The 27,834-nt window shown below is 55.7% G+C and overlaps 1 protein-coding gene across 2 annotated transcripts in view; it reads left to right on the top strand.

Annotated features, from left to right (window-relative positions):
- Positions 1 to 6,715: 6,715 nt before the first annotated feature.
- Positions 6,716 to 27,834, top strand: part of OLFM1 (olfactomedin 1) — a 34,535-nt gene continuing 13,416 nt past the window's right edge. The window contains exons 1-5 of one of the 2 annotated variants that reach the window (XM_055270435.2): positions 6,716 to 6,899; positions 9,659 to 9,808; positions 14,962 to 15,117; positions 18,562 to 18,781; positions 27,017 to 27,123. In XM_055270435.2, the coding sequence (XP_055126410.1) occupies positions 6,750 to 6,899; positions 9,659 to 9,808; positions 14,962 to 15,117; positions 18,562 to 18,781; positions 27,017 to 27,123 (783 nt within the window). In that variant the 5' untranslated portion in view covers positions 6,716 to 6,749. Of the gene's footprint in view, positions 6,900 to 7,123; positions 7,597 to 9,658; positions 9,809 to 14,961; positions 15,118 to 18,561; positions 18,782 to 27,016; positions 27,124 to 27,834 lie in introns of those variants that run through there. The other variant, XM_055270434.2, reaches the window with a different exon arrangement.

Genomic DNA, 27,834 nt, shown 5'->3' with positions numbered 1-27,834 from the left:
GGGGATGGAATGCAGGAGTAGAGGGAAGACTTCAGGTGAAATTGGGGTCTTTTCCTAAACCCATTATTTCAGAATATGGGGAATTCTTTCAGTCTTTGCACCAAAGTTGGCCGTGGCCTCTCGGGCTGGCAACGCCTCTGGACACACAGAGGGAGAGGGACACCTTCCCCTTTCCCATTCCCGGGCTGCCTCCCCTAGTAGAGAGGCTCCTGACACCAGGGGCGCTGAGCTGTCAATCCTGCCCGTCAGGCAGCTGCTCAGTCTCCTAAAGCAATTTGCTTCTCATTCCACTGACTTCAACCTTCCCCAATCAGAAGAAAGGTAATTTCCTGCCTTGGGTTGCATTTATTACTAAAGTTATCAGGCCCTGTAATCAGTATTAACATCACCGTGTAAAGTAATACAAAACTAATTACTAGCTAAACTGAATTAGATACATGGCAACCACGAGCCGGGCTGACGGGGCGAGCAGCCAACTTCCAGCTATGAAAGATGCGTCCTGGACGCCCTGCACGCTCGGAAACCTCAGCGCTGTCCCGACCGGCACCGCAGGGCGACCGAAGGGAGGGGAAGAGAGAACAGGAAGTAAAAATGCACACCTCTGAGTTCTTTTAGATTATTAAAATAATAATATAAATATTATAAATAATGATAATACATAATATACTGTATAAGATAGATAATATAAGAAACTGGAGCCTGCCCCGAGTTAAAGCCCCAGGAATCCTGCCAGTGGCGAGGACAGATACCGCATGTCACAAGTGTAAACTTTATCGTGTTGTGGCGGTCCCAGCAACCTGGGCAGTTGTCCCCATTCTTGAGCTGAGGACACACAGGCGTGGGGAGGTTAAGCAGCCTGCCCAGCCACCCAGCACATAAGTGGTGGCCCCAGATGGAGCTCCAGGTCTGTCTGACACCTGAGAAACCTAAGTTATGGTGCTTGTTAAGACAGAAAGAAAATGCAAAGTCGAAAAACAGCGCAGTGTCACCGAACACCAGTGTAAAGGAGGTGCTGGTGCTGCCGTCAGGTCGCCGACCTCTGTGGAATGCACCACAGAGCCCATCAGCTGTGCCTTTCCGACTGTGTGGACACGTGCACGGCCGGCTGCTGACCTTGAAAACGGGCTTTTGAAGGAGAAAGCAGGGCAAGAAGGAGGGGATCCGCTTGTGGCTTTAAAGACCCCAGCAGGCCCATCCACCCCTTGGAGACAGGGGTGCATCTAGGAGTGCCTGCTCGGCAGCCTCAGTTCTCTGGGGTGTAAGGTTAGGGGTTACGTAGGCAGCCCTGTGCCCCTCAAATGTCCCAGCACGTGCCTGACAAATTGAGATCCAAGAAGTAAGAATTAGGGGCCAGGCGCAGTGGCTCATGCCTGTAATCCCAGCACTTCAGGAGGCCGAAGCGGGTGGATCACTTGAGGTCAGGGGTCCAAGACCAAGAACCAAGAAATAGGACCTACAGGTCCTGAGCTAAGGTGGCCTCTCAATGAGGCTCTAAACCGCCCAACACGCCCGCTGTTCTGGTGACTGCCTTTGTTGCACCTGGCATGCTTTGCACAAGGCGGCTGGAGGGGCCGCCATGGAGAGATTCCGCCGCGTTCGCACTGACCCGCCCTCGTGTGTGGCTGCTCACCTGGAGAAGGTTTCCTGTCCCTACTTCTTCTGTGCTCATGTCAAAACTCACGCCTCTGCCTGGACTTCAGCTGGTGATGGCAGCTGCAGTGTTAGCTGACCTGCTCGCCCCAGAAAGACATCCCGGCAGCAGGGATCTGGCCCGTATATTCCTTATGCACGGTTCAATGACAGTTAAAATCTGATTGGAGAGTGTGTAGCCATGAAGAGTTGAGATGAAAGAGTGTAAGGGGGAGATGGGAATGAGGTCGGCTCCCCAGCCCTTGTCCACATTCAGATCAGCAGTTCACAGCATTGCTTTGGGCCGTCCCTAAAGTGGTTCCATTCCATCTAGTGGTTTTAGGTATACAAGTTGTCCTCGGGGAGTTTAAACCCTGCCGCGGGGATTTCCCTACCATACAAAATGGCTCTCCTGAGTGGTGCTGAAAAGAAAGTCTCCCCCACCTGCTTCTGGTGATGCTTCGGGGCCTGAGAGTCAAAGAAAGAACATCAGTGTATCGTAAATAACTTTACTCCATGCACTGTAGGATGTGGTTTTTAGACAGCGCAGCGGGACTCAGAAAGGGGGAGCCAGCCATTTACCAACAATTTGGCTGTCAACTTGAGTCCTTGAACCCCTGCCCAGCGTCCTTCCCGGCCCCCAATATGCACGCACAGGTTTCCGTTCCCAGGCCACTCAGCCTCAGCATCTTGTCCCACAGATGCACAGACTGAGTCAGCTGTGAGTGGCAGCAGGTGAGGGGTGTTGACGGACCCAGGGGTGCTTCATTCCATCAGCAATACAAAGGATGATGAAACAGGAGATTCCCCCAGAGGCTGCGGCAGTCTTGGTGAGAGGTGGCTAAGAAAGTTTCTGAGGCCAAGTCCAGGCTCCACAGGGCAGGCCCCGTCAGTAATGCCCGGGAGCCTCCTGTGCAGAGGCCGGGTGTCATCTGGATGCAAAGAACTTTGTTTGGAATCTGGCAGCACCAAATCCTTGGCTGTAAGCAAATGGTGCCAGCTGGAGCATGTTCCACATTCCCAGCTGGACCCTGGGATTGACACTTTGATGTTTCTCATCATGATGTCACCTTTGAATTCATGTCAGGATCAATGACTGATTCCACAGAAACCGGGCTGCCTTTCCCAATTAGTTACGGTGAGTTTCTTCAACTGGGAAGTAGGAAATGATTGTGTTTGTGGGGTCCCTGAAAAACGTGCATTCAGCCCAGAGGGTGACGTGTCTGCTGAATTATCTTGTCCCTGTTCTTCAAAGTACCACTGCCAGAATTGGCCTCTTTTCCATTTGGCAACTAAGGGAATACAGAGCTGTGGCTTCCCACGGCCTGGCTGTGGCCAGGCTGAGGCGATATCCATGAAAGAGGTGTGGAACCTGCCAGGGAGAGTGCGGAGGGTGCACGAAGGGTCTGGGGGCACGGGGGCCGTGGACAAGTCAGCTTGCTGGATGGACAAGGAACTAGGACTGAAGAGCTGGACACAAGGCTGACTGCTGCACGGAGGAAATGTCCCCCAGTGACAGCCATGGGTCTGTGGGATGCTCTCCCCAGGGCAAGTGGCTCCCCGTCACTGTCACTGGGGGACTTGACCAGCTGACACTGAGGGAAAGGGAGAAGGACGATGCCTTGGAGGAAGTTGAATCTCCCAGGTCAGCAGCTCAGGCCAGCTGTGCTCACAAATCCCAAGCACAGCGACTCATGATGGTAACGGTGTGCATAGGGCACAGGCTGCCTGGGGGCACCTCTGGCTCACATGTCCTCTCATTCAAGGGCCCTGGGCAAGGGAGGGACCCCCTCTGGACCTGTTTTCCTCATGACAGAGGCAGAAAGCCAGGGCGTGGCTGAGACATTTGGCTCTGAAAGCTGCTCCGTCGTGGCCTTTAGCCGTTCTCCCTCCCCTGGCCAAAACTGCAGGTCACACAGCCACGCCCGATGCAGGTGGTGTTTGGGAGACTGTCGGCTTATGGGAGGTGCTGCCAGGCACAGGGAGCCAGGCCAGGACGGAAATCCTCTCCAGGGAAGGGGGTGAGGAGCAGTTACTCCTCCACCCATGTGTGAACCCAGGGGCCTCAGAGGAGGGGAGTGTAGGGGACACTTGCCTCAGAAGACCCATGCTGGTCTTCTGTAGCTGCCCAGAGGGAGTGCTCAGGGGACCTGTGGCTCCTCCCATGCTGCCTGGCTTGAGGCCAGGTCCTTTCCTTGCTCCAGGAATGTTCCAGCACAGAAAGGAAATGAAAAAGGTACATACAACGTAGAAAAAGTAGAGGTGGCTCCATGCGGGGCCTCTCTCTGTCTCTCTTCTCTCTCTCCTCTCTGTCTTTCATCTCTCTCTCTCTGTCTCTTCTCTGTCTCCTCTCTCTCTCTGTCTCTTCTCTCTGTCTCTCCTCTCTTCTCTCTCTCTCCATTTCTTTGTCTTCCTCTCTGTCTCCTCTCTGTTTCTTTGTCTTTCTGTCTCTCTGTCTTTGTCTCTCTCTTTTCTTCTCCCCTTCTTCCTCCCTTTCTTCCTCCCCTCCCCTTGTTTCCCTTCAAGCTATTTGCCAATAGCCTGAGGACAGTATGCGTATTTTTAAACAGCAACCAGGCGTCCAAACTTTGTCCCTTGAGGGCGTCCTTTGCCAAGGAGCATCAGGAAGTGGCCCAGAGACCTGCTTCTCTCCAAGCGGCCACTCCTGGCTCTGGGACCTGAGTAGGTTTGCAGCCTGTGGACCTCACTGTTCTGACTGTGGGTGTTGGTGGCCGTCTGACCGTGGGTGTCGGTGTCGTCTGTGCCCTCCCAGCTCGCCGTGTGGCTGTCCTAGGGCTTCCCGAGGTGATTCTCCAACAGCCCATGTGTGTCCACCTCTGGCAAGGTCTACAGCAAGCTGGGCAGGCGCACCCTCTCACATGTGCATCTTCTGAGCTGTGAAGCCGGGAGATGCGGAGGGGGTGTGCTTGTTCTTATGTGTGTCGATGAATTTGTACAGAGTCCACCAAGGTCAAGGCCTGTAAGGGGCTGGCATGAGGACAGAGACCTGGCTGGTCTAACCTGTCATGACAGGGAAGGTGGTGCAGGCTTATGCCGGGACTCAGAAAGGGGTGGGCAGCCTCCTGTCCTTCCCATGAGCGTGGAAGGCAAGGGCCCATGAAATGTCTTCTGGCGGCCTCTGTGGCTCATGGAACTGTGCAGACGGCCAGGGCTTCTGTGGCCATGCAGCTCATGCCATGCAACTCATGCCACTTCTGGGGCTCATGAGATTTAACTATGGCCATGACATTTACGAGACGAGGATGCTACCATGTGTATGGGCTTAGCCCTGGAAATAGGCTGTCACCATATGACCTTGGACAGGTCTTATCATCTTTCTAGGCCTGAGACTCCTCATCTATACAGTGGAGTCAATGCCACCACACCATGCACTTCAGTAAGGATTGGGTACCAGGCATGGCAAAGCCCCAGTGCCACCTGGGGCGCAGCACCTGCCCCATCAGTATTCATATGATTGTTCAGAGCTGCAGGTGTAATGAGTCCTTGCTTTAAGATAAGTCGTGAAGAAATTGGGATTGAAAGTCCTCTTTAGGAACACTTGGTATTGGCTGGCGCCATGGATCCTCTAATCCAAATGCCTTCATTCTTCAATAATCCATAGTTTCCTTCTGGAATGCTCCACGACCTTCTAAATCAAATTACACTTACTTGCGCCTTATCTGACGACCCTTTCAAAACCATTACGCCCACTGAATCACAGATTTTAGAAACTGGACAGGACAGGTTGGAGCCGCTCAGGTGCACGTTCGAGCAGTCCAAGTGCAGGTTAATCTTGTACTTCGTTCAATAAATGACTATGGTTTCTGAGATGGCCTGAGAGTTTTGTGGATTGGACTGGGTTGCCTTTGAAGTTGTTCCCGCAGAACAAGTGGTCGTTGTCCTTCCGCAGCGGGAAGCGGCGTGAGTGATCTGGACAGACACGGCTTGTGGCCTTGAATCGGTGTTGAACATGCATGGCCAGAGGAGGGGGGCGGAGCCAGCCCAACCGGACTTGTGTCTCGGCCTGGGCCCAGTCTGTGAGCCGGGCCTGCAGTCCCAGCTTACACTGGGAGATGGCGCCCTTCCCCAACAGTTGGAATTTCCTGGCCTCCGACCCAGCCCGGCATTACAGTATTAATCAGAAAAGCAGATCTGAGGGGCTCATTTAACTAGCGGGTCTCACGCCCAGCACTCAGGCCAGGATCATCTTGGCTGCAGCTGAAGTCTCTACAGCCGAGGACTGCGCACACAGAGAGAAAAGCCCCAGGAAGGCGTTGTTCCTCTTAGGCGGGCGCCAGGGAGGCGCGCTCCTTGCGGCCCGGCGTCCGTCTTTCAAATCCCATCCAGGAAGGGAGATTAATTTTCGCCCAGGCAGAGAAGAGTGTAGTGAGTTATCCGGAGGATTCTTTCCTTCCCACATGGCTGGGAAAGCTTAATGGAAGGCCCCGGAGGAAGCGGCTTTCATCTCCGATTAGAAGCCTTCTGCAAATGCAAAAGCCCTATTAACGTGTTTGACCCAGTCAGGCCTGCGCTTCGGGTGGGACCGACACGCGTGAGTACTGCGGCGGTCGCCGCAGAGGGCCGGGAGAGGGGCAGCGTGCGCCACTTGCCCTGCCTCTGGGCCTGGGCGCCAGCACTTGAGCCCCACCTCTGAGCCAGTGAGGACACCCCCCAACCCACACCCCTACACCACAGACCCCAGTCCCCGCCTCACACACCCACCTCCCCAACACCACGCTCACGGGCGTGGCCCCTTCAGCTCCTGAGGCCCAGGCCTGAGCCCCAGACCTTATGCAGCTCCTGCGGGTGTGCGCCCTCCCAGGGCCCTCCCTGCTCACCGCGGGCCACAGCGGACCACCCCAGCCCCCGCCCTGCTGTGCAGGTGCCAGGAGTGCCGGTTCGCTCCCTTCCTCCCAAGCAAGGCCTTAGGGCACCGCGGCTGCCCAGGGATCGCAGGGGCGCCTTTAACTCTGCACTGATGCCCCGACGCCCCCCTGGCGCTGGAGGCCCTCGCTAGTCTGGCTGCTTTTCGGAGCCGGCTCTGCCTGCTGAGTTTCAGGCGACGGCCCAGGCTGGCTGGGACCCTCGAATCACCGCGGAAAAGGGCCCCAGTAGGCAGGATGGCGCCGTCTCTCTGCCGAAAACCTTTGCCCCAAAGCGGTCCCTCTGCGGGGATCGGAGAGGGGTGCCCCGGCTTGAGGATGGGAGAAGCCCCGGGACGAGAGGGCCGCGGGCCGTGCCCCCAGCTGGAGTCCCCGCGCCGCTGCCGGGTATTTTATGATCTGAGGGTGTTGGTGCGTCCGTCTCCTCATGTCACCCTGATCCCAACTCCTGGGCGGACTGGAGTTTGCAGACCTCGCTGCCAGCAGCCAGGGGGCGGCGGGGAGCCGAGCGAGAGGAAAAATCCACCCATTTCCTGGGCGGATTGCGTCGGCCCCGCCCGGCCGAGCCCCGCCTCCCGGCCGCGGCCCCCGCGCGCAGCCCGCGCAGCGCTCAGAGCCGGACGGCGCTTCCCGGTGGCGGCGGAGGAGCCCGGAGGGACGCAGCCGGGCAAGGCAGGGCGCGGGGCGGGCGGCGCGAGGCGCAGGGCGCGGCGGGCAGAGGCCGCCTGGCCACCTTCCCTGGCGCCCGGGGAAGGCGCGGCGATGGCCGGGGCGCGCGGGGCGGCGGAGGCGGCGGGCGGGCGGCGGCGGGCCGAGGGGGCGCGGGGACACAGCCGGGCGCCCCTGCCCGCCGCGGTGCCCGCCGCCTGAAGGCCGCCTGGGCGCGGGAGCCGGTGCCAGCTCGGAGCGGGCGCTGGAGGCAGCTCGAGGCGCGATGTCGGTGCCGCTGCTCAAGATCGGGGTCGTGCTGAGCACCATGGCCATGATCACCAACTGGATGTCCCAGACGCTGCCCTCGCTGGTGGGCCTCAACACCACCAAGCTCTCGGCGGCCGGCGGCGGGACGCTGGACCGCAGCACCGGCGTAAGTGCACCCGCCGGCCGCCTTGGCACGGCCTCTCCTCCTCCTCCTCCTCTTCCTCCTCCTCCCCCCGCTCCTCGGTCCGGAGCCCGGGGCTGGGCGGGCGCCGCGCGGGACCCGAGTCGCCCAGGGAGGCGGCGGGGAGCAGGGCGGGCAAGGGCAGGCGTCGCGGGCCGGCGCAGCGGTGGCGACCCTGCTCCCCACTCCCCCAGCCTGGGCCTCTCCATCTCCGCCCGCTCGCCCCTGGGGCGGCGTTTCCTTCGCCTGGGCCCCTCGCCGCGGGGCCGGGGGAGCTTGGTGGGTTCTCGGAGGCTTGGAGTCCTGGGTCACTAATCATGAGCCCCTCATTGGAAAGGTTAGGAAACTAAGGCTGGGGACTTGGGGACTTGTCCAAGGTCACACTCAGCGAGTGAGGGGTGGAGTCGCCGCTAGACCCTAGTCTGGGCTCGGTCCAGCGGGGACTCTGAGCCCGCCCTAGTTTGTAAAAGCCAGACTGGCCCGACCGGGCTGGGAGTGGGGCCGCGGCCGGTGGGCTCCGGAGCTCCTGCCCGAGCCTGCATTCCCAAAGTCCCAAGGCGCCCTTTCCTCCCCAGTCCATAGGAGGGTTCGTTCCTTCCCCTCCGGGGACGGTGCAGGGGGCTTGGGTGGGGCCCCTGGGAGCCTGCCCTTGGGCGCTCACCCCTCGCCTTTGCCTTCCTCTTCTGCGCGCACCCCTCCCTCCTGGCCTCTGAAATTGAAATCGCGTCTCCCTCTCGAGCCTAGCGGGAGGGGAACCGTGGCCAGGGCTGCTTCTGGGCAGAGCTGACTTAGATGGCTGAGCGAGGCTGAGCTGAAACCGCCACCCGGAGGGCCGCACGGGGAAGGGGCTGCCGCCGGGAAGGCGCGCCCCAGACCACTGCCCCTTTAGGCTGAAAGGAGAGGTGAAGGACGTGAGTCTCCCTCCCTCTCCCTTTTTGCTGCCAGAGTGCTCTGTGAAGAGGGCTCCGTGGTGTGGCTCCCTCCTAAGACCCCTCTTGAGGCCGCCCCCCCTGCTCCTACAGGAATCGGAGGGCGATTCCTCCATGATGACTTTGTTCCTGCCTGCGGGTCCCGATCTTCTGGGGTTGGGAATGAATGAGATTAAAGATGTGACTACTATAGATTCTCCCAGCCCAACTTCTCCTCCCCATCGTCATGCTAAAAATAGCAGAGAGATGACCTGATGCCACCGGAGGGGAGCGCGCTCGGAGACAGTAGGGCCAGCAGCAGGATGGAGCGTGTAGGCTCAGGAGTGCCCGCCCCTGTACCTGGCGGGGCTGGGCTGCAAGGTTAGACCAGACATGGGCAGCTCCAGTTTCTTGGTGGTCTTTGGGCAAACCTCAGGACTGAGGTTGGGGGTGACCCCTGCACAGCATGTCACCAGCAATTTGGCGACATCCACCAAATGGCTCGTGGGTGGAGCCCACAAGGAGCTGGAAACCTAGTGTTTTCTCGGGTCAGTCTTTGCCGCGCTGCCGGCAGGGAGGTTGCCGCGGCTTGGGGTTCATCACGGCTCTGGGCGAATAGGCTGCTGGATCTGGGGCTGTTACAGTGGGTGCTTCGTCTGCAAGTGTCGGGGAATGGCAGGGCGAGGCTTAGTGGTGCCAGCCACCTGTGCTTGACTTACAGGAAGGATATCCTGTTTCTGAAATACGTGCCCGCTGCAAGCCACCCGGCCTTTGCTTTCCAGCCTTGCGCCTCGTCCAGCCTGTGGCCCCCAGTTGCCCCTCCCATCCACCCAGCAGATCAATTTGGCCAGATGACAAACTGCAGACATCCCTTGAGTTGAACCTAAATTTTAAGAATGTAAAGGGTCTTGCCTCTTTGACATCCTTCCACCCCTGGGCCCCCTAACAGGAGACCTGTGCCTCTTTGTTCCCAGGGACCCTTTCTTCCCTTTGGGTCAAACATGTCTTGGGACCATTTCCTCGTGTCTTTTCCTTGGGGGTGGATGTGGACAGTTTCCCCTGGTTGTTGGCTCTGATACACAACCTCATGTTCTCCCTTTCTCTCCCTCCCTCTCCGTCCCCGCCCCGCCCCTCTCCAGGTGCTGCCCACCAACCCTGAGGAGAGCTGGCAGGTGTACAGCTCTGCCCAGGACAGCGAGGGCAGGTGTATCTGCACAGTGGTCGCCCCACAGCAGACCATGTGTTCACGGGATGCCCGCACAAAACAGCTGAGGCAGCTACTGGAGAAGGTGAGTCTGCGCAGTGTGTGTGTGTTTGTGTGCGTGTGCGTGCGTGTACATGCCTGTGTGCTCACGCCAGCATCAAGACTTGGCTAGCTTGCAGGCCCCATTTTGACTCTTTCCTGGCTTGTCTCCACTCAGAATATTTGTGAATGAGTGAAAGGGTGGATGGACGGACGGATGGATGGATGGGTGGGTGGGTGGATGGATGGGTGAGGGTGGGTGGGTGGGTGGATGGATGGATGGATGGATGGGTGAATGGGTGGGTAGACAGACAGGTGGCTTGAGACTTCCAAGAGTGGCCCAGGAAGAGAGGACTAGACCTGCCTCCCTGTCACTGCAGGCTCCACTGAGAAGTCACATGGGCATGGTGAGACGGGACACAAGGCCCGTCTCTGAGTGATGTCATAATCTGTGTACACAGGGCTGGGGCTGTCACCCAGCAGCTACCTTGGAGAGTGCCCGTGGGCCCAGGAATGCATGGCCATTTGGATTTTACTAGACGAGATCTTTTTTCTGCCCTTGAATGGTTGTACCTGGCCAGTAGCTGGACAGGTGCTCATCCCCATGAATGCCTTCCTGGGGCTAAAGCAGGCTATGTGGTCACCTTCAGAACCACATGGGAACAGCAGAGTGTCGTTTGCATAACACATTTTGAATCCATTATTTCACTTAATCTTCACAAGAACCATGTGAAGTTGGTGGGATTTTTCACTCCAGTTCAAGAAGAGGAAATCTGGTTCCCAAGAGGTGGACTTATTTGTCCCAAGCCAAACAGCTGTTAGTAGGGAAGTAGGCACTCGGACCCACATGGCGGAGCTCACCGCCTGGTTCAGTCTCCCCCACTCCCCACTTTAGTCAGGTGGCCTTCTCCTGATGGGCACAGCCCACCAGCCTTTTGGTACATTCCACCCAAGGACCCCGTATTCTGTAGTTAAAGTAGGTTCTGGGGGCCCCCTAGGAGAGTTACCAAGGGAACAAGGAGGAATGGTGGGCCCTTCTGTTCCACCCGTTGATTCCCCAGAAGAAAGGGGCATTTGCATGTAGTTCCTATGGGCAGGGAACTTTCCCACCCTGAGGGAGTGGGGTCACACCACACACACACACACACACACTCACACATAGTCACACACACACACACTCACACACACATACTCACACATTCATGTAGTCACACACACACATACTTACACATAATCACACACACACAGTCACACACACACTCACACACAGTCACACACACACACACACAATAGCAAAGCCATGACTCTGCAGGTTGGCCTTGGACTTTCTGGAATGGGAGTCAGCTCAGGAGTATGACAGGAGGTCTGTGAGGGGGCCTCTGTAACTCAGGGCTGGCTCCATGCTAGGGGGACAGATAGTGCTCTCACTGCCCACCTCGTTGGGGAAGGTGGGAGCAGCCTGGTGAGAGGACAGCATTGCCCTGACTCGGGTCAACATTCCTGGTGCTGAACTACAAACCCTCAGGAAACTCTGGACAAAGCAAGTCCCCTTTCTTGGAGAGGGAGAGGGTGGGCTAGAGGTTTCGAGTGCCCACCCAGCTCTGACGGGCCTTGAAAGCTCCGAGTCACTGCCTGTTCTGTGTCCCAGTGCCTGTCTGGAATGGCCACAGGACCCTTGTTTCTTGGGCAGGAAGGATGCATCATGGTACCCAGGGCAACTGGCCTAGTTCATAAAGCACCTCACCTTGCAGGAATGGAATTTTTTTTTTCTTTAGCCACCTGAGTAAATCATTTTAAAAGAATTAAAGTAAGATGCATTTAAAAGATTCCACCAACATTTATTAACACCAAACTAGACCAAAGCCTAACTGAGCCTTTAATTACTCAGAAGCTTAGAGGAGGGAGGCGGCACTTGGAGGGGCCTCTGGGCTGTGGGGGCCAGCGAGAGTCAGGAGGCGAGAACAGAGCCCTGAGCCCAGGAAGGAGGCATTTGCGGGGGGAGCAGAGAGTTGGCAAATGGATTCCAGAATGTTCCATGAGCCCCTGGGACTGCAGGCCCTGGAACATTCCTTCCTGCCTGTGCGTGCCACAGCATTACTGCTTAAAAATTTAAAGCCCCATTTGATACCATAGCGGGCACTCTATTTTCAGAGGGCATGAGCCATCTGCTGTGGAAGAGGGCCCTCACTCCTTAATGCACTGCGCATTTTAGCAGGAGGCAGCGCTGCTCTGTCCTCAGCTCCCCCGCACACCCTGGCCTGTGTGCTATTTTCTTTCTTTCCTCTTTCTCTTTTCTTCTCTTGCCTTCTCTTCATGGGCAGAAGCAGGACAGGATGCTCCAGAAACCTCAGCCCAGTGCCCTGTTGATGGGGCTGGGTCACAGCTGAGCATATTCCAGCCAGGTTGGTGTTTCTGTGGCCTGGCTTCACCTTTAACCCACCTGGTGAGGCTGCAAGGTACTGAGTCCCAGGCCCCACCCCCAGAGTCTCTGATTTCTGTTGCCCTGGGGTCCCTGTGGGGAACCCAGGCATGTACAGCCCTGGAAGCCTCACCAGGTAGTTCCATGCAGCTAGGGTTGAGCACTGCAGGGACACGGATAGTGGCAGGCATGGGGCACGGGCTCCGTTCTCTTTGAAGAAGCACTTGGCTCTGGGTTTGAGAGTGTAGGCTTTGGAGCCAGTCCAGCTTGAACTGGCAGGCCTCCTGGCTGAGTGACAGTAAGCAGTTGCTTAACTTCTCTGAGCCTTGGTCTCCCTATGTGTAAAATGGGACTCAATATAGTATTCATCTCCCGGGGTTTTGTAAAGATCAAATGAGATAAATAATACAGCAGACTCAGTGCAGTGCCTGGAACATGGGAAAGGATGGGTAATTATTAGCTGTTAGTTATCTTGAGGCCAGGCGTGTCTTCACGCGTAGCTGGCCCCCCTCCCGCTTCTTGATGCGTGCTGCCGTGTTGGGTAGGGTGTGGGATAGACTGTCCTGTGGCTCTGTGACCCTGAGCCTGCCAGTTGGCTCCTCAGAGACACATCCTGCAGGCAGGAAAATGAAGGTGCTCAGAGGAAGGGCTGTGCTCAGAGGAACGCCCTCCCGAGGGTTGGGAGATGGGTGTGTGATTGCAATCCCAGACTGATTGTGAGCTGGAGGCAGATCTGTGCCTCTGCCTTATCCATGGCCAGAAAGGAAAGTGCATTCAGGGTTAGAAGAACTATAGGAGAGTAATTGTTTGGTTTTAAGGCAGCTGAATAGCTTGGTATCTTTAAAATTTGTTTTTTAAATCTAAAGTCTAATCTTTGAAATCTTTTAAAAGCATTCCTTCTCTGGGGAGCAAAAAGCCTGTGGCACCGTGTGTGGTCTCCTGACCGAGGCCAGCATGAGCTCAGCAGCTTCTCCTCAGCACTTGTGAGCCTTTGCTCCTGGGGATTTTGCCAGGAGGGGAATGGAGAGAGGCGTCTGGACTGGCGCCGCCATTGTATTGTTGCTTCCCCCGGCCGTGTGGCTGCAGGGGCCACTCCTGTGCACTAGATTTACTGGACTTTGTGCAGGGGTTACAGATGTGGATGAGACCCAGTGTCAATCCCCCCATGAGCATCGTGTCCAGAAAGCTGTCTGGGGACAGCTGCGTGGCTCACTCCTAGGCAGACATTGTGCCAACAAAGTGACGTTGTTGTTTCCAAATAGTTTGCAGCCAGTTTTAACTCAGTTCATCAGAGAAGCCTCCCTGGAGGAGGTGGCATTTGGGCTGGGCCTTGAAGGATGAATAAAGACAAACTTTACATCTTTTCTTGAAAAAGGTGCTGTAGTTATTCAAAGTAATAGACGAAGACAAGCAACAGAATCAGGCAGGTGGTGTAAGAAGTATGCTTCCATTTCCCCGGGAAGAGAAGGGGTGAGAGGGAGCTAAAGCCACCCCACCGTGGGCTTTACAAACTGAAAATTTCAAGATGAGTTGGTGTGTGTTACTTTCTAATAACAAGATATTAAATTCCTTGCATTTTGGGGTGCTGAGATTGGCAATCGTGGTTTTCCTTCTACTGAGGAGGCTTGGTTTGCTCTCTCGAATTTTACTTTTTTGGCGGGGTGGAGGATGTATAGTAAGAAGTGGAAACCACGCTGACCTCTTTTCACACTGACCAGGCAAAGCTAAGCCTCATCCCCAAGTGGTTTTGTTCCTAGAAGGGAGAGTATTTTCCAATTCAGCAAAGAAGTTAGGAGTGAAGATTTGCTGTCATGGAGGTAACTTCCTCCCTAGTAATTGGATTAGATTCTGAGAAAATGACCCAAACACCACTGCGGCAATCCTCAGCTTCCTCCCGCCTCCCCGCAGCCCTGAATGCATTTGCACAGAAGCACACACCAGTTTCCTGCAAATAAAATGCACTGGCAGGTGGCTGCACTAAAACTGTTTTTCTTTTAAGCTCCCTGGAATCCTGTTGAATATTAAAGTTCTATCTTGAGGCGAGACTCAATTCAGATCTGCCTGTAAAGATGTAGAACAGCGATTCTTCATTTGCTGGGTGATTGATTCCTGACTCTATGCTCAGAATGTACATGTTTGCAGAGCAGTCATCTACCTATGATACTGTGGGGTGTGATGGATGTTATAGCAGATAGGGAAAAAAGCTTGATGCAGAGGCAGGGAGAGCGGCTCCCTTGTTCCTTCACTCTGCACTTAAGTAATCAACCTTATTAGCAAGACACTCAATGAGATTTAGGAGGAAGGAGAATTTATACCTGGGGGCGGGGCAGCCTAAGAGTGCCATTCCTCTCTGCTGGTATTTATGCTTGCCTAACTGATGTTGTCCTGCAACATAAAGACTAGGAACAATCCCCACCCACCACCACCAAAAAAAAAAAGAGAGAGAGAGAGATCAAGAGAAATCACCCAGCCTGTGCCTGGAGCTACAACCAGTAACGGAAATTGAGTCTCCCTTGAGTCTCCCGCACCCCTTATTTGCATCCCTGATGATAAGAACACGTTGGCAGAGGAAATGTTTACCCAACCAATTTGCTGTGTTTGGGGAGTTATCGGTCCTCACAGTCCGCGATGCTGGCGATTACCCTGTAAATAATGCATGGGCCACCTCCGGTTCCCAGTGTCCTGGCTGTGTGGGAAAGGGCAGTGTCGGTACAGCAGGCAGAGAAGATTGCCTGGCACCTGCTGCAGCCGTTTCGCTGAACCTGCTGCCCTTTTGACAGGTGCAGAACATGTCTCAGTCCATAGAGGTCTTGGACAGGCGGACCCAGAGAGACTTGCAGTACGTGGAGAAGATGGAGAACCAAATGAAAGGACTGGAGTCCAAGTTCAAACAGGTGGAGGAGAGTCATAAGCAACACCTGGCCAGGCAGTTTAAGGTATGTGTATGTTCCTCCCCCTCTCCCTCCCCTTATCCTCCTCCTCCTCCTCTTCTTCCTCCTTCCCCTCCCTCCTCTCCTCCTTCTCATCTTCCTCCTTCTTCCCCTCCCTCGTCTCCTCCTCTTCCTCCTCCTTCCCCTCCCTCCTCTCCTCCTCTTCCCCTCCTCTTTCTCCTCCTCCTCCCCCTCTCCCCTCCCTCCTCTCCTCCTTCCCCTCCCTCCTCTTCCCCTCCTCTTCCTCCTCCTCCTTCCCCTCCTTCTTCTCCTCCTCCTCCTCACCCCTCCCTTCCCTTCTCTCCTCCTCCTCCTTTTCCTTCCCTGCCCTCCTCTCCACCTCCCTCTCTTCTTCCTCCCTCTCGTCTCCCCCTTCCCCTCCCTCTCCCTTCTCCCCCTCCTCCTGCCCCTCCCCCTCTCCTCCTCCTCCCCCTCTCCTCCCCCTCCCCCTCTCCTCCTCCTCCCCCTCTCCTCCTCCTCCCCCTCTCCTCCTCCTCCCCCTCTCCTCCTCCTCTCCCTCTCCTCCTTGTTCTCCTCCTTTCCCTTCCCCCCTCCCCTCTTCCTCTCATCCTCCTTCTCCTCCTCCCCCTCTCCCCTATTTTCTCCCTTTCTCCTCCCCCTCCTTCCTCCTCCCTCTCCTCCTCCTGTTCTTCCCCTTCCCCCTCCTCCCCCTTCCTCTCCTCCCCTCTCCTCTTCCCCCTTGCCCCTCTGCCTCCCCTTTCCTCTCTCTCCTTCCCTTCCTCCCTTTTCTCCTCCTCATTCCCCTCCCCCTCCTCCTTTCTCTTCCTCCCCCTTCCCTTCCTCCTCCTCTCCCTTTTCCTCCTTCTCCTCCCCCTCCTCCCCCCTCTCACCTCCTCCTCATTCCTCCCCCTCCTTTTCTTCTTCCACTTTCTCCTCCTCATCCCCCTTCCTTCCTCCTCCTCCCCCTTCCTCTTCCTCCTTCCTTCCTCCTCCTTTCCTTCCCCCTCCTTTCCTTCCCCCCTCCTCTTCCTCCCCCCTCCTCCTCCCCCTCTTCATCCTCCTCTTCCTCCTCCCTCTCCTCCTTCTCCTCCTCTTCCTCCTCCCGCTCTTCATCCTCCTCTTCCTCCTCCCCCTCTTCATCCTCCTCTTCCTCCTCCCTCTCCTTCTCCTCCTCTTCCTCCTCCTCCCCCTCTTCATCCTCCTCTTCCTCCTCCTCCCCCTCTTCATCCTTCTCTTCCTCCTCCCTCTCCTCCTTCTCCTCCTCTTCCTCCTCTCCCTCTTCATCCTCCTCTTCCTCCTCCCTCTCCTTCTTCTCCTCCTCTTCCTCCTCTTCCCCTTCATCCTCCTCTTCCTCCTCCCTCTCCTTCTTCTCCTCCTCTTCCTCCTCTTCCCCTTCATCCTCCTCTTCCTCCTCCCTCTCCTTCTCCTCCTCTTCCTCCTCTTCCCCTTCATCCTCCTCTTCCTCCTCTTCCCCTTCATCCTCCTCTTCCTCCTCCCTCTCCTTCTCCTCCTCTTCCTCCTCCCTCTCCTTCTCCTCCTCTTCCTCCTCCTTCTCCTTCTTCTCCTCCTCTGAGGCTGGGTGTGCTTTCCCTTCATGCTCTCCCTTTCCCTACAGAAATGGTCATTTGGGGCAGGGAGAAGCACAGCAAAGGTTGTTCTGTGCCTTGAAAGGACTGTTGCCCTTGGCAGTAGGGAGGCCACCACTGGCCCTGGCTTGGCAGAAGCCACCTTGACAGGGGCGGCCTGAGTGGTGGCAACAGCACACACTCGCCCCCAAGCCCCCGTCAGTGGGATTTGGAAGCCAGGGGTCTGAGATCCTGCGCTGCCCAAGCCAAGTCAAATATTAGCTGGGAAGGGACATCGTTATTGGCCCTTGTCATTCTGCAGCTGCTGCAGGTAAATCACATTAGCCAAAGATTAGCTGAATTGATGAGGGCCCTTCTGGAGCAGGAATCTCTCAGGGCAGTTTTTCACATCTGACCTAATCTAGCCATGACAAGGCATGCCATAGACTTGTAGAGAAAAAAGAGAGAGACGCCAACCTCCTTTCCACCTCGTGGGAAGTGTTCTGCTTCTCCGGGTAACTCTGGACATTAAAACTGGTGTTTGTTTGACCTAAAATCATAGATACAGATGTGCAGCCAGGTAGAGATATGCCCACAGTTGACTCCATCTCAGTTCGATTCGACTGAAACGTTATATGCCACCTTAATTAAGGTATACATGCATTTTAATTAGAAATCCAGCCCAGATGTAAATGAACAGGTCAAATTACACAGCCTCACCCAACTGGAAGCTGCTGATGTGCTCTGTCTCTGTCTTCCCGTCCTTTATATGCTAATGTTTTTCTCTGATGTGCTCCCTGCATGAGGCAAGAACTAATTCTCTTTTAAAAATGATACATTAAATAGATGAAATGGCAAGCTAATGAAATTATAAATCTATATTATAAATAAAATAATAGCAGGCCCAATCCTGTTGAGGTGAAATGAGCCGATTGCACTCATCAGAGGCAGGTGGACATTTTGTCCTTGCATCTGGCTGGTCATCATGAATTACTCTGGAGGGAGAGATGTTGACCTGTCTAACCAAAAAGCATTTATGTCTCTGAGCCAGCACTCCCTTCTCTGCGGCCGCAGACTCCTCTAACGATGGGGGTGTCTTCAGCAACTGGGAGGTAGCTCATCTTGGCAAACGTTGTTGACACAGGCATCTCTCCGAGTTTCCAATTTTGGGGTGCTGTGACTCTGGGGGAAGAAAAGCAAGCACTTGCCTATACTGTGCTAAACCGCATTAAAAAAAATTCCAACAGAAATTGTGATGAGGGAATCTCAGTAACTCTTAAAGCAGTTTGTTTTGACTAACTCGAGCGTTACAGTGGGATTTTTCTAAGTGACCATGCAAATATGTGTTTCCTCATGGCTGTCTGTTTCAGGCAGGCTAGTGAGCTAGTTCTTCAACGGTATTTCATTTTCTTACTTGCAGGGCTAACTTAAAAGAGTTTTTTCAATGCTGCAGTGACTGAAGAAGCAGTCCACTCCCATGTAACCATGAAAGAGAGCCAGAGAGCTTTTTGCACCATGCATTTTTACTATTATTTTCCAATACTTAGCACCATTTCACTAAGGAACCTTGAATACAACCAAGATCCTCCTTTGCATGCGACTGTAGCTGCATTTCATGAATAGTTTGAACCCTTGTCAATGCATTTTTTGAAAAAGAAAGAAAAAAAAACTTCGTGTATGTGACTCAAAGCATGTAACCTTAAGATGTTGCATTCTAAACTGACAATAAAGACCTTTCCCAAATATGTTGGTGTTCTGAGGACTGTTTAATATGCTCTTCTAACTCATTTGGACCAGAATAAATAAGCCTGTAAATAAAGCGGGAATATACACACTTTCCCTCACCTAGGGAGAAGCCAGGCCAAGGCAGGGTGTGAGAGTTCTTGCATGCATCGCACTGAACCAGCTTATTTTAACCTTGCAGGCGATAAAAGCGAAAATGGATGAACTTAGGCCTTTGATACCTGTCTTGGAAGAGTACAAGGCCGATGCCAAATTGGTATTGCAGTTTAAAGAGGAGGTCCAGAATCTGACGTCAGTGCTTAACGAGCTGCAAGAGGAAATTGGCGCCTATGACTACGATGAACTTCAGAGCAGAGTGTCCAATCTTGAAGAAAGGCTCCGTGCATGCATGCAAAAACTAGGTAGGCCCAGTACCCTGCGGGACGTGGCGCTGCACTGCCCACCTCCGGCACACGCACAGGCTTAGGGAGTGGTGCTGAAGTGGACAGCGCCCGCTTGGCTTCGCGAGGTGATGGCTGGATTAGGGCTCCTGGGCAGGGCTACCTTGAGAGACAGCAAAGGCGGAGCGTAGGCCACACCCATCCTAGGGCATTGTTCTGAGCCGGGTCTTGTGCAGAGGCCACAGACCCTGCTAAGTCGCACATCTGGAAAAAAATAGCATACCATCTGGCGGATTGTGTGTGTGTGTGTACCGTATGTGTGTGTGCATTGAAGACACCAGTTTAATAGGGCTGGCAATAACATCTCAGATTCCTCCGGATTGAGAACGGGGGCTGGTGGAGCTCCTGAAATATTGAATCATGCATAGTTTGAATAAAAAAGGGAACAAAATTCAATCACATCACAGTAGAGCTGCCATTCACAGCAGGGGAGGGAGCCCCCGCTCCCAGCCTGGAAGGGGAGGGGCCTCTGAGCAAATGAGCCCCTTCCTCAGGTGTGTTTCCTCAGAAAGACCCCCAGTGTGGGGTGACCCATTTGGATTCTTATTTCTGATTGATTACCCATTCACCTTATCAACTTTCCAGTTAATTACTAGCAGAAATATTAACACATTAGTGTCTGAGTCTGCTTTTAAATAGCACATTTCAAATCCCAATTCTACTTGTAGTTTTTCTTAAGAAATATTAACCATCCGTCCTCACCAAGCTGTGTTTTTTTTTTAATAACACAAAGGTTGTTTTCATACTACCTACTTTTTAGGGTAACTTAGGGTAATTTTAGGGTGATTTTGCCTTATGAAGTTTATCTCAGGCTTTCTCTGATGTTCTAACTTGATTACCTTTTTATTTCTACTCTCCCTTCCACACACACACACTCCAAGTGCCTTATTATAAACCTAAAACATCCAAAAAGAACACTTTAAAAAAAAAACCTCTAATGTTGTTAGTCGGGTGAAGAGAGAGAATATTCAAGGGGAAAGAAAAGAGTCAGCCAAACCCTTGTTTTCCCAGGTTCCCACTTTAGGTGATTTTTAAATGCTGTTCTAGGTGTCCTCAGTGAACGCACAAAGCTTTAAGTTCCCCAGTCCCAAAACAGAGACAATAAGAAATGCTTGGAGTCGGAGAACTAATCCATTTTGATGTGTGCATGCTGGCTGTGTCCCATGGGGGCTGCTGACTGCATTCTTTCAGCTCCGTGCTCCATGGTGCCCAGCCCTGGTGTGACAGTGGCTGGGTGACCTCAGACAGTCCCAGGAGGGGGGTCTGGGCCAGATGGCCTCTACCATGGCTTCCCAATTTGACTTTCTAGGAGTTGGTGTGAGTGTTTAACTTTCTAGGAGTTGGTGTGAATGTTAATGACGATAGGGCTGTATTAACGATCATGGGGCTATATGACTATTTCCCTCGGGTACTATCTTCGGCTTGCTACCCATCATGCCCTTGGGTGACCTCACCATTGCCCCTCTCTCCAGCACCTCCAAACACTCCCACTTATGGGGTCTCCCTCGGCCTCCGAAGAATCCAGTGGCGGGGTCTTTTTGTTGTTGTTATGTGTTTCCCCACGAGCAGTGTCTTCCCTCCCTGGAATAGACAGGGCACATCACGGAGAAACCCAGAGAAAACCTCCACATTTTCCAATCAAGGAATCAAGGGAGCAAAGTGGGGATTTGGAGTAAAAAGTTGCAAATAGTGAGAAGCCAAGGGCCTTTCCGAGGGGGCACCACCCCTCCCGGATGAGCTGGCCTTCCCATCTGTGCTTGGCCTATTTTTAGTAGCTGGGTGAGTTTACCTTGCGGCTTAAAATCTTGGGTCTTGTGAAAGAGATCACATGGCTGTCCTTGGGCTGCTAACACCATTGATTTGAGAGTAAAGAGAGAGGGTTAATAGGCCTCCAGAGGCCCTCTTTTTCCCACCTTTGGAGTGCAGCTGCCTGGTTTCCCCTCTGCATTTAATTCTTTCTTTGGAAGGGCTGCGATACGTAGGCAGAGCTGCTGAATCAGAGCGTCTGCAGGTGGGGCCCTGGCATCTGCCTGTAGCCAGCACCCGGCTAATCTTGACACACAGCAAACTAAGCTCCCCCGTTAGAGGAGGCAGCTTTGTAAGGTAGTAAATGCCACTCGATAGCTGTGCGACTCCCCCAAGGCATTTACCCTCTCGAGTTTCAGCTGCCTCCTCATCTGTAAAATGGTGCAGGGAGTCCCTGAGCTCCGGGGTAATTCATGGAATGATAATTCGTGGAAGTCCTTCAGATCCTGAGCACTGTGCCCAGCAGGGGAGGTGCTGGTAGGCAGGTAGGTCGATGGATAGAGAGGTGATGATAGCTGACTGATAACTGGATAGGTAGTTAGACAGATAAATGATTGATTGATTGATTGATTGATTGATTGATAGATGGTTGACACACAGATTTAGCAGCTGCTGATCTTCCTCCTCCCTCTTCACAGGCTTTTGTCCAAGTTCAGTAACTTAAGCACCAAATTAATATCCTGCAGCTGCTTAATTTAGCTTCATTTTAGCTTTGCAAATAGGTACCCATCTCAGGACCACCCTGGCAGCCTGTTTTCTTGCTGGGAGGTTGCCGAGGAGACCGGCCTTCTGCAAGGTGGAGCCAGCACACGCTGCCGGCCATCCTGGGTGGTCAGGGCTTCTGTGAGATGTGGCATCCAGTAGTGGGCAGTTTCCTCCCCTGTCCCAGACCCTGCAGTTTCTTGGTGTGCCTGCTGCACCTGCTGGTGTGAAGTCTGACTGCAGGTTCCGTGGTCTGGTGAACAGGGTCCAGCGTCCCTTCCTGCGGTAAGCCTGGAGGAGAGGCTCTCCCAAAGTCTTCCTGATAGTTCTCCCCTTGCTGCTACCTTCTTCAAGGCACTGTTGCTGACAAGCCCAGAACATACTCAGAAACAGAGGAAACAGGACCAGGGCTCCATCAGCTTTCAGTTCCCAATTCTGAAGATCCCTCTTTTGATGGCATTATATGATTTTTTATTGGCCCAGCCAGAAACTTGAATCTGAACCTCTCCTCTCAGGCATCCTCTGGAAGGGAGGCAGTTTGTCGGTTCCCCTGGAGCAGGTCTTGTTGCCAGGCAAGGGGAGAGGCAGTGTTGCCCCGTGCCCCTGGCCTCGTCCCCTGAGCTGGGTGTGGGGCCCTCTCTCCAGGGGAACCTGCGGAGTCAGATGCCCCAGCAGCGAAGCTGAGCGAAGCCAGAAGCGTGAGGGTCAGTGCATGACGCCGCTCTACCCGTGGAGCTCCCGGGGCGTGTCGTGTGCCTGTCGGCTTCAGGCCTCCATGGTCCTCTCTATAAACGAGGGGTGAGGGGGCCAGCTGATGTGAAGGGCTCCTCCCAGATATACCATCCTGGCACTCTGGTGCTAAAGGCTTCCTTCGTTTCTTTTTTTTTCCCAAAGGGTGAGAAGGAAGCCCCCAGACACCCATAAGCACAGACAGAGCCTGGGCTTCAGGGTCAGTGGGGTCTTTTTGTTTCACTGGAACACGTCTTAACAAAGCCCGCTGGCTCCAGCTTCAGAGTCCCCTGTCGGCCGCTGGGAGCTGGGCCTGCCTGGGTATCTAGGTTGATGCAAGTCCAGTCGCAGGCCCCAGGCCCCCGTCCCAGCTCAGGATGGCAGGGCATGGTGCTTGGCTCTGGCACCATGCCCTACATTCTGTCCTGGGGGAGACAAATCTGAAGCCTCCCTCTTGTTCCCTGACCCTGAGATGTGAGAAAGGGTCAACCAGGCAGAGAGAGCGTCTGTCTTCTCCTGCCCCCGGCCCTGAGTGGGGCTAGACAGTGAGCCACTATCACCGGCACACATGGCACGTTCAAGGATAGAGAGTTAAGCCCTGGCCAGTGGATTCTGAAGGAAAACGCACTGGAATGACAGGGGAGGAAATAAACCGAAATCTAAAAAGCCACTCAGAAGCACTGACTGAGTGGGGCCCAGGCGGCCAGGGCTCCTCCCAGGAAGTTCTCCAGATGGCAGGCGGTGAGAGTCTCCTGGAGGCCCGCCCTTCCCTGCCATGCAAGGAGGAGGGTCTGCCATGACCCTTTTCTCAGTGGCCACCCCAGCCCAGGCCCTGGGTCTGATCCCGAGGCCTGGTGGGGATGCTGCATGGTTCTCAGCTTCTTTCATATGCATCTTGGACATTGGTTTGTCCAAGTTCCCAGCTTTGCAGACTTCTTCCAGCTTAAGTCTTCCCGGATTGCAGGGGATAAAAGCTGGGACCAAGGAAGATAGGCTCAGAGGACAGGCAGCAGGCCAGGAACCCCATCTGCCTGCTTCAGGGCACTCAGCCCTCCTGGCCTGTCTCCGGGGTTACCCAGAGACCCCTCTGTCTCTGGCCTGAGGTCCTCGGTGGGCATCTCGCCGGGCCTGTTCTATGAGATCGTCCAGGCTGCTGCTCAGAAGTGGCCTCCTCCTGGGAGTAGCAAGAGGCAGATTGTCTCATCCGCAGGGGCATCGGCTTGTCCAGGCTCCCGGCCTTGCACAGTGCTCTGCCTTCTGAGCCCGTCTGGGGCCCTCGGGGGGCCTCCCCCTCCAGCTGAGCATGCCAGCCCTCCCAGCCCAGGCCTTCCCAGGAGACAGAGCCTGTTTGGGCCATTTCCTGAGCCTCCAGCAGTGCAGGAAGCCTGGCCAGCCCTCTCCTGCCTCTCCCCTCCTCTTCCCTCCCTGTGAGTGCATCCTGAGTGCTCGTGACTGGAGAGGGACGCTTTCCTGAACTGGATGTGCCAAGATTCTGCTGAGGCTCTGCCATGGGCTTTTTTAGATCCTGTCAGTTCCTGAGGTCTTGGCAGAAGCGGTCTGGATGGAGAACCAAAAATAACTCCCTGACTCAAGGAGGGCAGGTGGCCTCCAGCCCCGAGGGCCCTGGGAGCTGTGCCTGCAGCCAGCAGTTGGAAGAGCAGGGTGCAGAGCCAGCCTCACCCTTCCCTGCCCTCGCTAAGCCAATATTTTAAGGCTCATTTCAAGAGGTCACTTTTGCATTTAAAAGAGGGAGCTGGAGAGGGTGATGCTCAGCTCTGAGCCAGTGGGGACCATGCAGGAGGGAAGAGGGAGCCCTTGGCCCAGGGCAGGGTGGGCCTGGGGCAGAGCCGCCCTCTGGAGAGTAGAACTGCAAGGTCCAGGGTGGGCAGGATGAAGTGGGAGGGGTGAAGACCACGTTCACCTGGGCTCGCCTTACTGCACATCCTCAGTCTGAATCCCCAGGGATGCCTCCTGACCTCTGTGGAGCTCTGACTCTGTGGCAGGTGCTGTCCCAAAAGCTCTCTGGTGGTCCCTGCCCTAATTCTCACAGCAGCCTTCCGAGGGGGCACTGTTGTTATTAGCTCATCTATAGAGAAGGAGAGGGAGCACACAGCATCCCCCAGGGAAGAGGGTCACTCTCCCTCCTCCACTGAGACAGAGAGTGAAGCCTTCGACTTCGGAGGCTTTTCTGAGCAATGAGTCATTCATTCATTCATTCATTCCATACAAATCCCCAGGCTGAGTTTTGGAGGAAACAGGGTGAATGCAGGAAGCTTCTTCCCTGGGGCAGTAAGACCCAGACATTCCTCGGCAGCCCCAGGAGATGTACGGTGGGAAGCTGGCTCCAGCTCCAGTGAGGACAGGCAGGCCAGGCAGAGTGAAGGAGGGGCACGTCTTTAGGGCAGAGGTGTCAGTTTGGGGCAAGCCAGTGAAGGTGGGTGGGAAGGTGGGGCTGGGGCCGGCACGCCAGGTGGAGGGACAGCTGGAGCAAAGCTGCGTGAACCAGCAGGGTGGGGCTCGGGCCAGGCGGCAGAGAGGAAGGAGCCCGGCACTGACTGCTGCCTCTGGCCTCTGCCGGCTGCCTGCAAGGTGGAGGGCAGATACCTGGTCTCCTCCCGGGAGGTCATGCGACCGGGACGAGCCTGCTGCGGGTGTTGTTCTGGGCGTTAGTGTGGGCCAGCGTCACGGAAGGGCCAGCGTGTTGACTGAGGAGGCTGAAGTGGCCAGAGCCCGCGTGCGCTGCTAGATGGAAACCCAGCGTGGGGCCGCCGCTCCTCTAGGCTTCTCCTTCTGGACAACTAACCGAACCACGGCGTGGAGAGCCCTCACGGGACGTTCCCAGGGCCAAAGCACTGTCTTAGGGGACACCAGCCTCTGGACGGCAGGGAGGGCTGGAAAGGGGCTGTGAAGGGCCTCTCCCAGCACCCACCCAGTGCAGAGGGAGCTGCTGTCTCCCCCGAAGCCCAGGGCCCCCCAGCAGCCGGAGGGTGAGGGGTGAGCCCGGCCATGGCTCCTGTCTCCTGCTCCTCCAGGGCCTTGGTAAAGACGCCCTGAGCTCCCCCTCTCGGCCAGCGAGTTGCACTGGAGTGAAAATCTGGGCCAGGCTCTCCTGGAAGAGGAGTCTCTTGTGAGACTTCTCAGACCCCCCACATCTTCTTACTTCTCGTCCCCATAGATGCCGGTCAGCTGTGGCCATCTCCTCTCCATCCCTGTCTTCTGCTGCTTCTCCTCCCACAGATGGGGAGCATGGCCTCGCCCAGAGCCCGTGTGGGCCAAGGCCGAGCAGACCCTGGCAGCCTCTCACCCGGCCCCACTGCCGGGAAGCCTCCAGCCATGAGGGGACAATATTTACTTGGGAAAGCACATAATTCCTCTTGAAATTAGGAACGGGGGACTAAGCATGGAGGAGGAAGAGAGGGAAGGGCTGTGACATTTCTTCTTCCGGTCGGGGCAGAGGCGGCAGCCTGGGAGCCAGGTTGCCGGGGCCTTGGAGCAGTGCAGCCCGACTCGATGGGAATGTGGGGGCAAACCCAGTCTTTTTCTGTGGGCAGTGGGCTCCTCGTCCCTCTGAAAGCCCCTGGTGCCCGGATGCACGCTCTCCCGCCAACCCACAGAATCAGAGACGCCTCCACGCCGGCGGGGCCGGGAGCGTTCTTCTTTCTGGTCTTGTGTGATGCCAGTAACAGGCCACTTCCAGTTGGGAGAGAGTGGGAGGCACCCTGAGACCTGCGCTGAGCATGGGAGTGGCCGCGTCCTCTAGGGGGGCAGCCTGGAGCCTGCCCCACCCTGCTTGCCTACGGGATTATCCTGGCTGAGCCGAGGTCCAGGCGCACTCACCAGCAGTCTTCCACCACACATGGATGGCCTCTGAATTCGTGTGCTCGTGCAAGCCCACCGAGGGTGCCACGCAGACCTAGGAGGTCACAGGCTGGCTTGGCCGGGAGGGACAGGGCAGGGTGCGGGGGCTTGCGGCAGAGGGGCCCTTCCTCCACCCTGCGCAGGGAAGCCACCCACTTCCCATCCAGGGTCCCTGTTAGAATCAGGAGCATTTGGCCCTTCAGAGGGCGGCCGAGGCTCGTGCATTCTGGAAGAGCTGCATGGCTGTGCAGATTCGCCGGCCTCCGGGCAGGAGGAGTTGTGTTCCTATGCAGTGGGTGTGGAAGCCGCCCTGAGCCCTCAGGGGTATGGGGGGCTCCAGCCTCAGCCCGAATCACCGGGTGGCCCGGGTGTGTCCCTCCTCACCTCCATGGTCCTCTGTGAGACGGGAGGGCTGCTGAGGTCACATCCAGGATCCCATCTGCCCTGGTGCTCAAAATCCCAGCGCTCCAGCCTGGGCTCCTCCCACAGGCAGAAGCAACTGGCTCACGCCTGTGGGAGAGGCGCGCAGGCTCTTCCTGCCGGAAGGCAGCTGTGGCCTTTGTCCCGGGTCAGTTCCGGGGCGGCTGGTGGTGGTGCTGCTCCATCGTGGAACAGGGCCTGCCTGGATGCAGTGTCTCACACTGGGCCTAACTGTGCCCCACGTGGGCTGGGCTGTCAGGGCATGACTTCTAATGCCCTTGGGGGTGGAGCTGCCACGTTACCATTTCCAAGAGAAGAAAATTGAGTCTTGGCAAAGCTGACCCCCTCTCCTAGAGGTGCTGCTCCGGCACCCCCATCCCCAGGCCATGGGTCCAGCAGGCTGAGGAGGCGTGAAGCGCGGGAGGGCGGCCGTCTGCCCACGGCTCTTCCCTGCTATCCTGGCCACAGCTGTTCTGTTTTGGGGAGGAGGTGGCTTTTCCGAGACTGGGGGAGTTGTCTGTGAAAACAAGGGCGTGAGCAGCTTTCCACAGCACCCCAGACCCCGAGGGCAAGAGGAGAAGCCGCCACGTGGCACATGTGCTCTGGGCAGTCAGGGTCAGGGTGACCACCGCGGGCCGGGGCCCCTGCCCTCCCTCTCCTGACCTGCGTGCTCTTTTCCAGCTTGCGGGAAGTTGACGGGCATCAGTGACCCCGTGACTATCAAGACCTCCGGCTCGAGGTTCGGATCCTGGATGACAGATCCTCTCGCCCCCGAAGGCGATAACCGGGTAAGGGTCCCCTTATGTCATAGGGGGTCATTTGGGCAAGGGTGCTCTCGGAAGCCTGGTGGGCCCTGGACATGGGTACAAGCCACGCCCACCCTCCAGGGCCTGTGGACTGGGCAGCTTGGTGCCTGGGGGCGTTTGTTCCTGGAAGACTTTCGGGAGGGACCCAGGCCTGTGCTAATCCAGAGTTGTAGATCATGGGCCGGGGAGTGACATGGGGATGATGGCATCCCATGACTTGGCTGCAGACCCCTTCAAAGCCCCCTCCCCGGCCCCGGTGGGCTGGGCTGGACTGGGCTGGGCTGGTGCCCCAAGTCCGTTTCTCTGGAGCCGAAACCCAGCCCTGACTTTTCCAGTCCTTGCATCTGCTTCAGGAAGAGAATTCATTAGGCCTTTCTTGTTTTAATGACATCTCATTTGTATTTCATTTGCCATTCCTTTCATGGCTGATGGAGACTCATGTTCCTTTTGATTTAGGAAAGAGGCCATGTTCTTTTTTCCCAGGCTTTTCCCCACTGGGTGAAACCTCAGAAGAGGAGAGAGAAACAGGCACCATATTTGCCTTTATCTGGGGAGCTGGGTTTTACATTCGAGCCCCTTTGAAAAATGGGGAGGTGAGGGTGGCTGCCCGACCGATGGTGAGGCCCGGCCTCGCTCGGCCCCTGGGCCCCAGACCCCTGGACACAGGCAGCATGGGCTTATAGCCTCCCTCCA

This window comes from Symphalangus syndactylus, chromosome 3 (genome assembly GCF_028878055.3).
Source record: "Symphalangus syndactylus isolate Jambi chromosome 3, NHGRI_mSymSyn1-v2.1_pri, whole genome shotgun sequence".
In the NCBI taxonomy this organism is placed as follows: domain Eukaryota; kingdom Metazoa; phylum Chordata; class Mammalia; order Primates; family Hylobatidae; genus Symphalangus; species Symphalangus syndactylus.
This window is presented reverse-complemented; position numbering and strand designations above follow the sequence as displayed.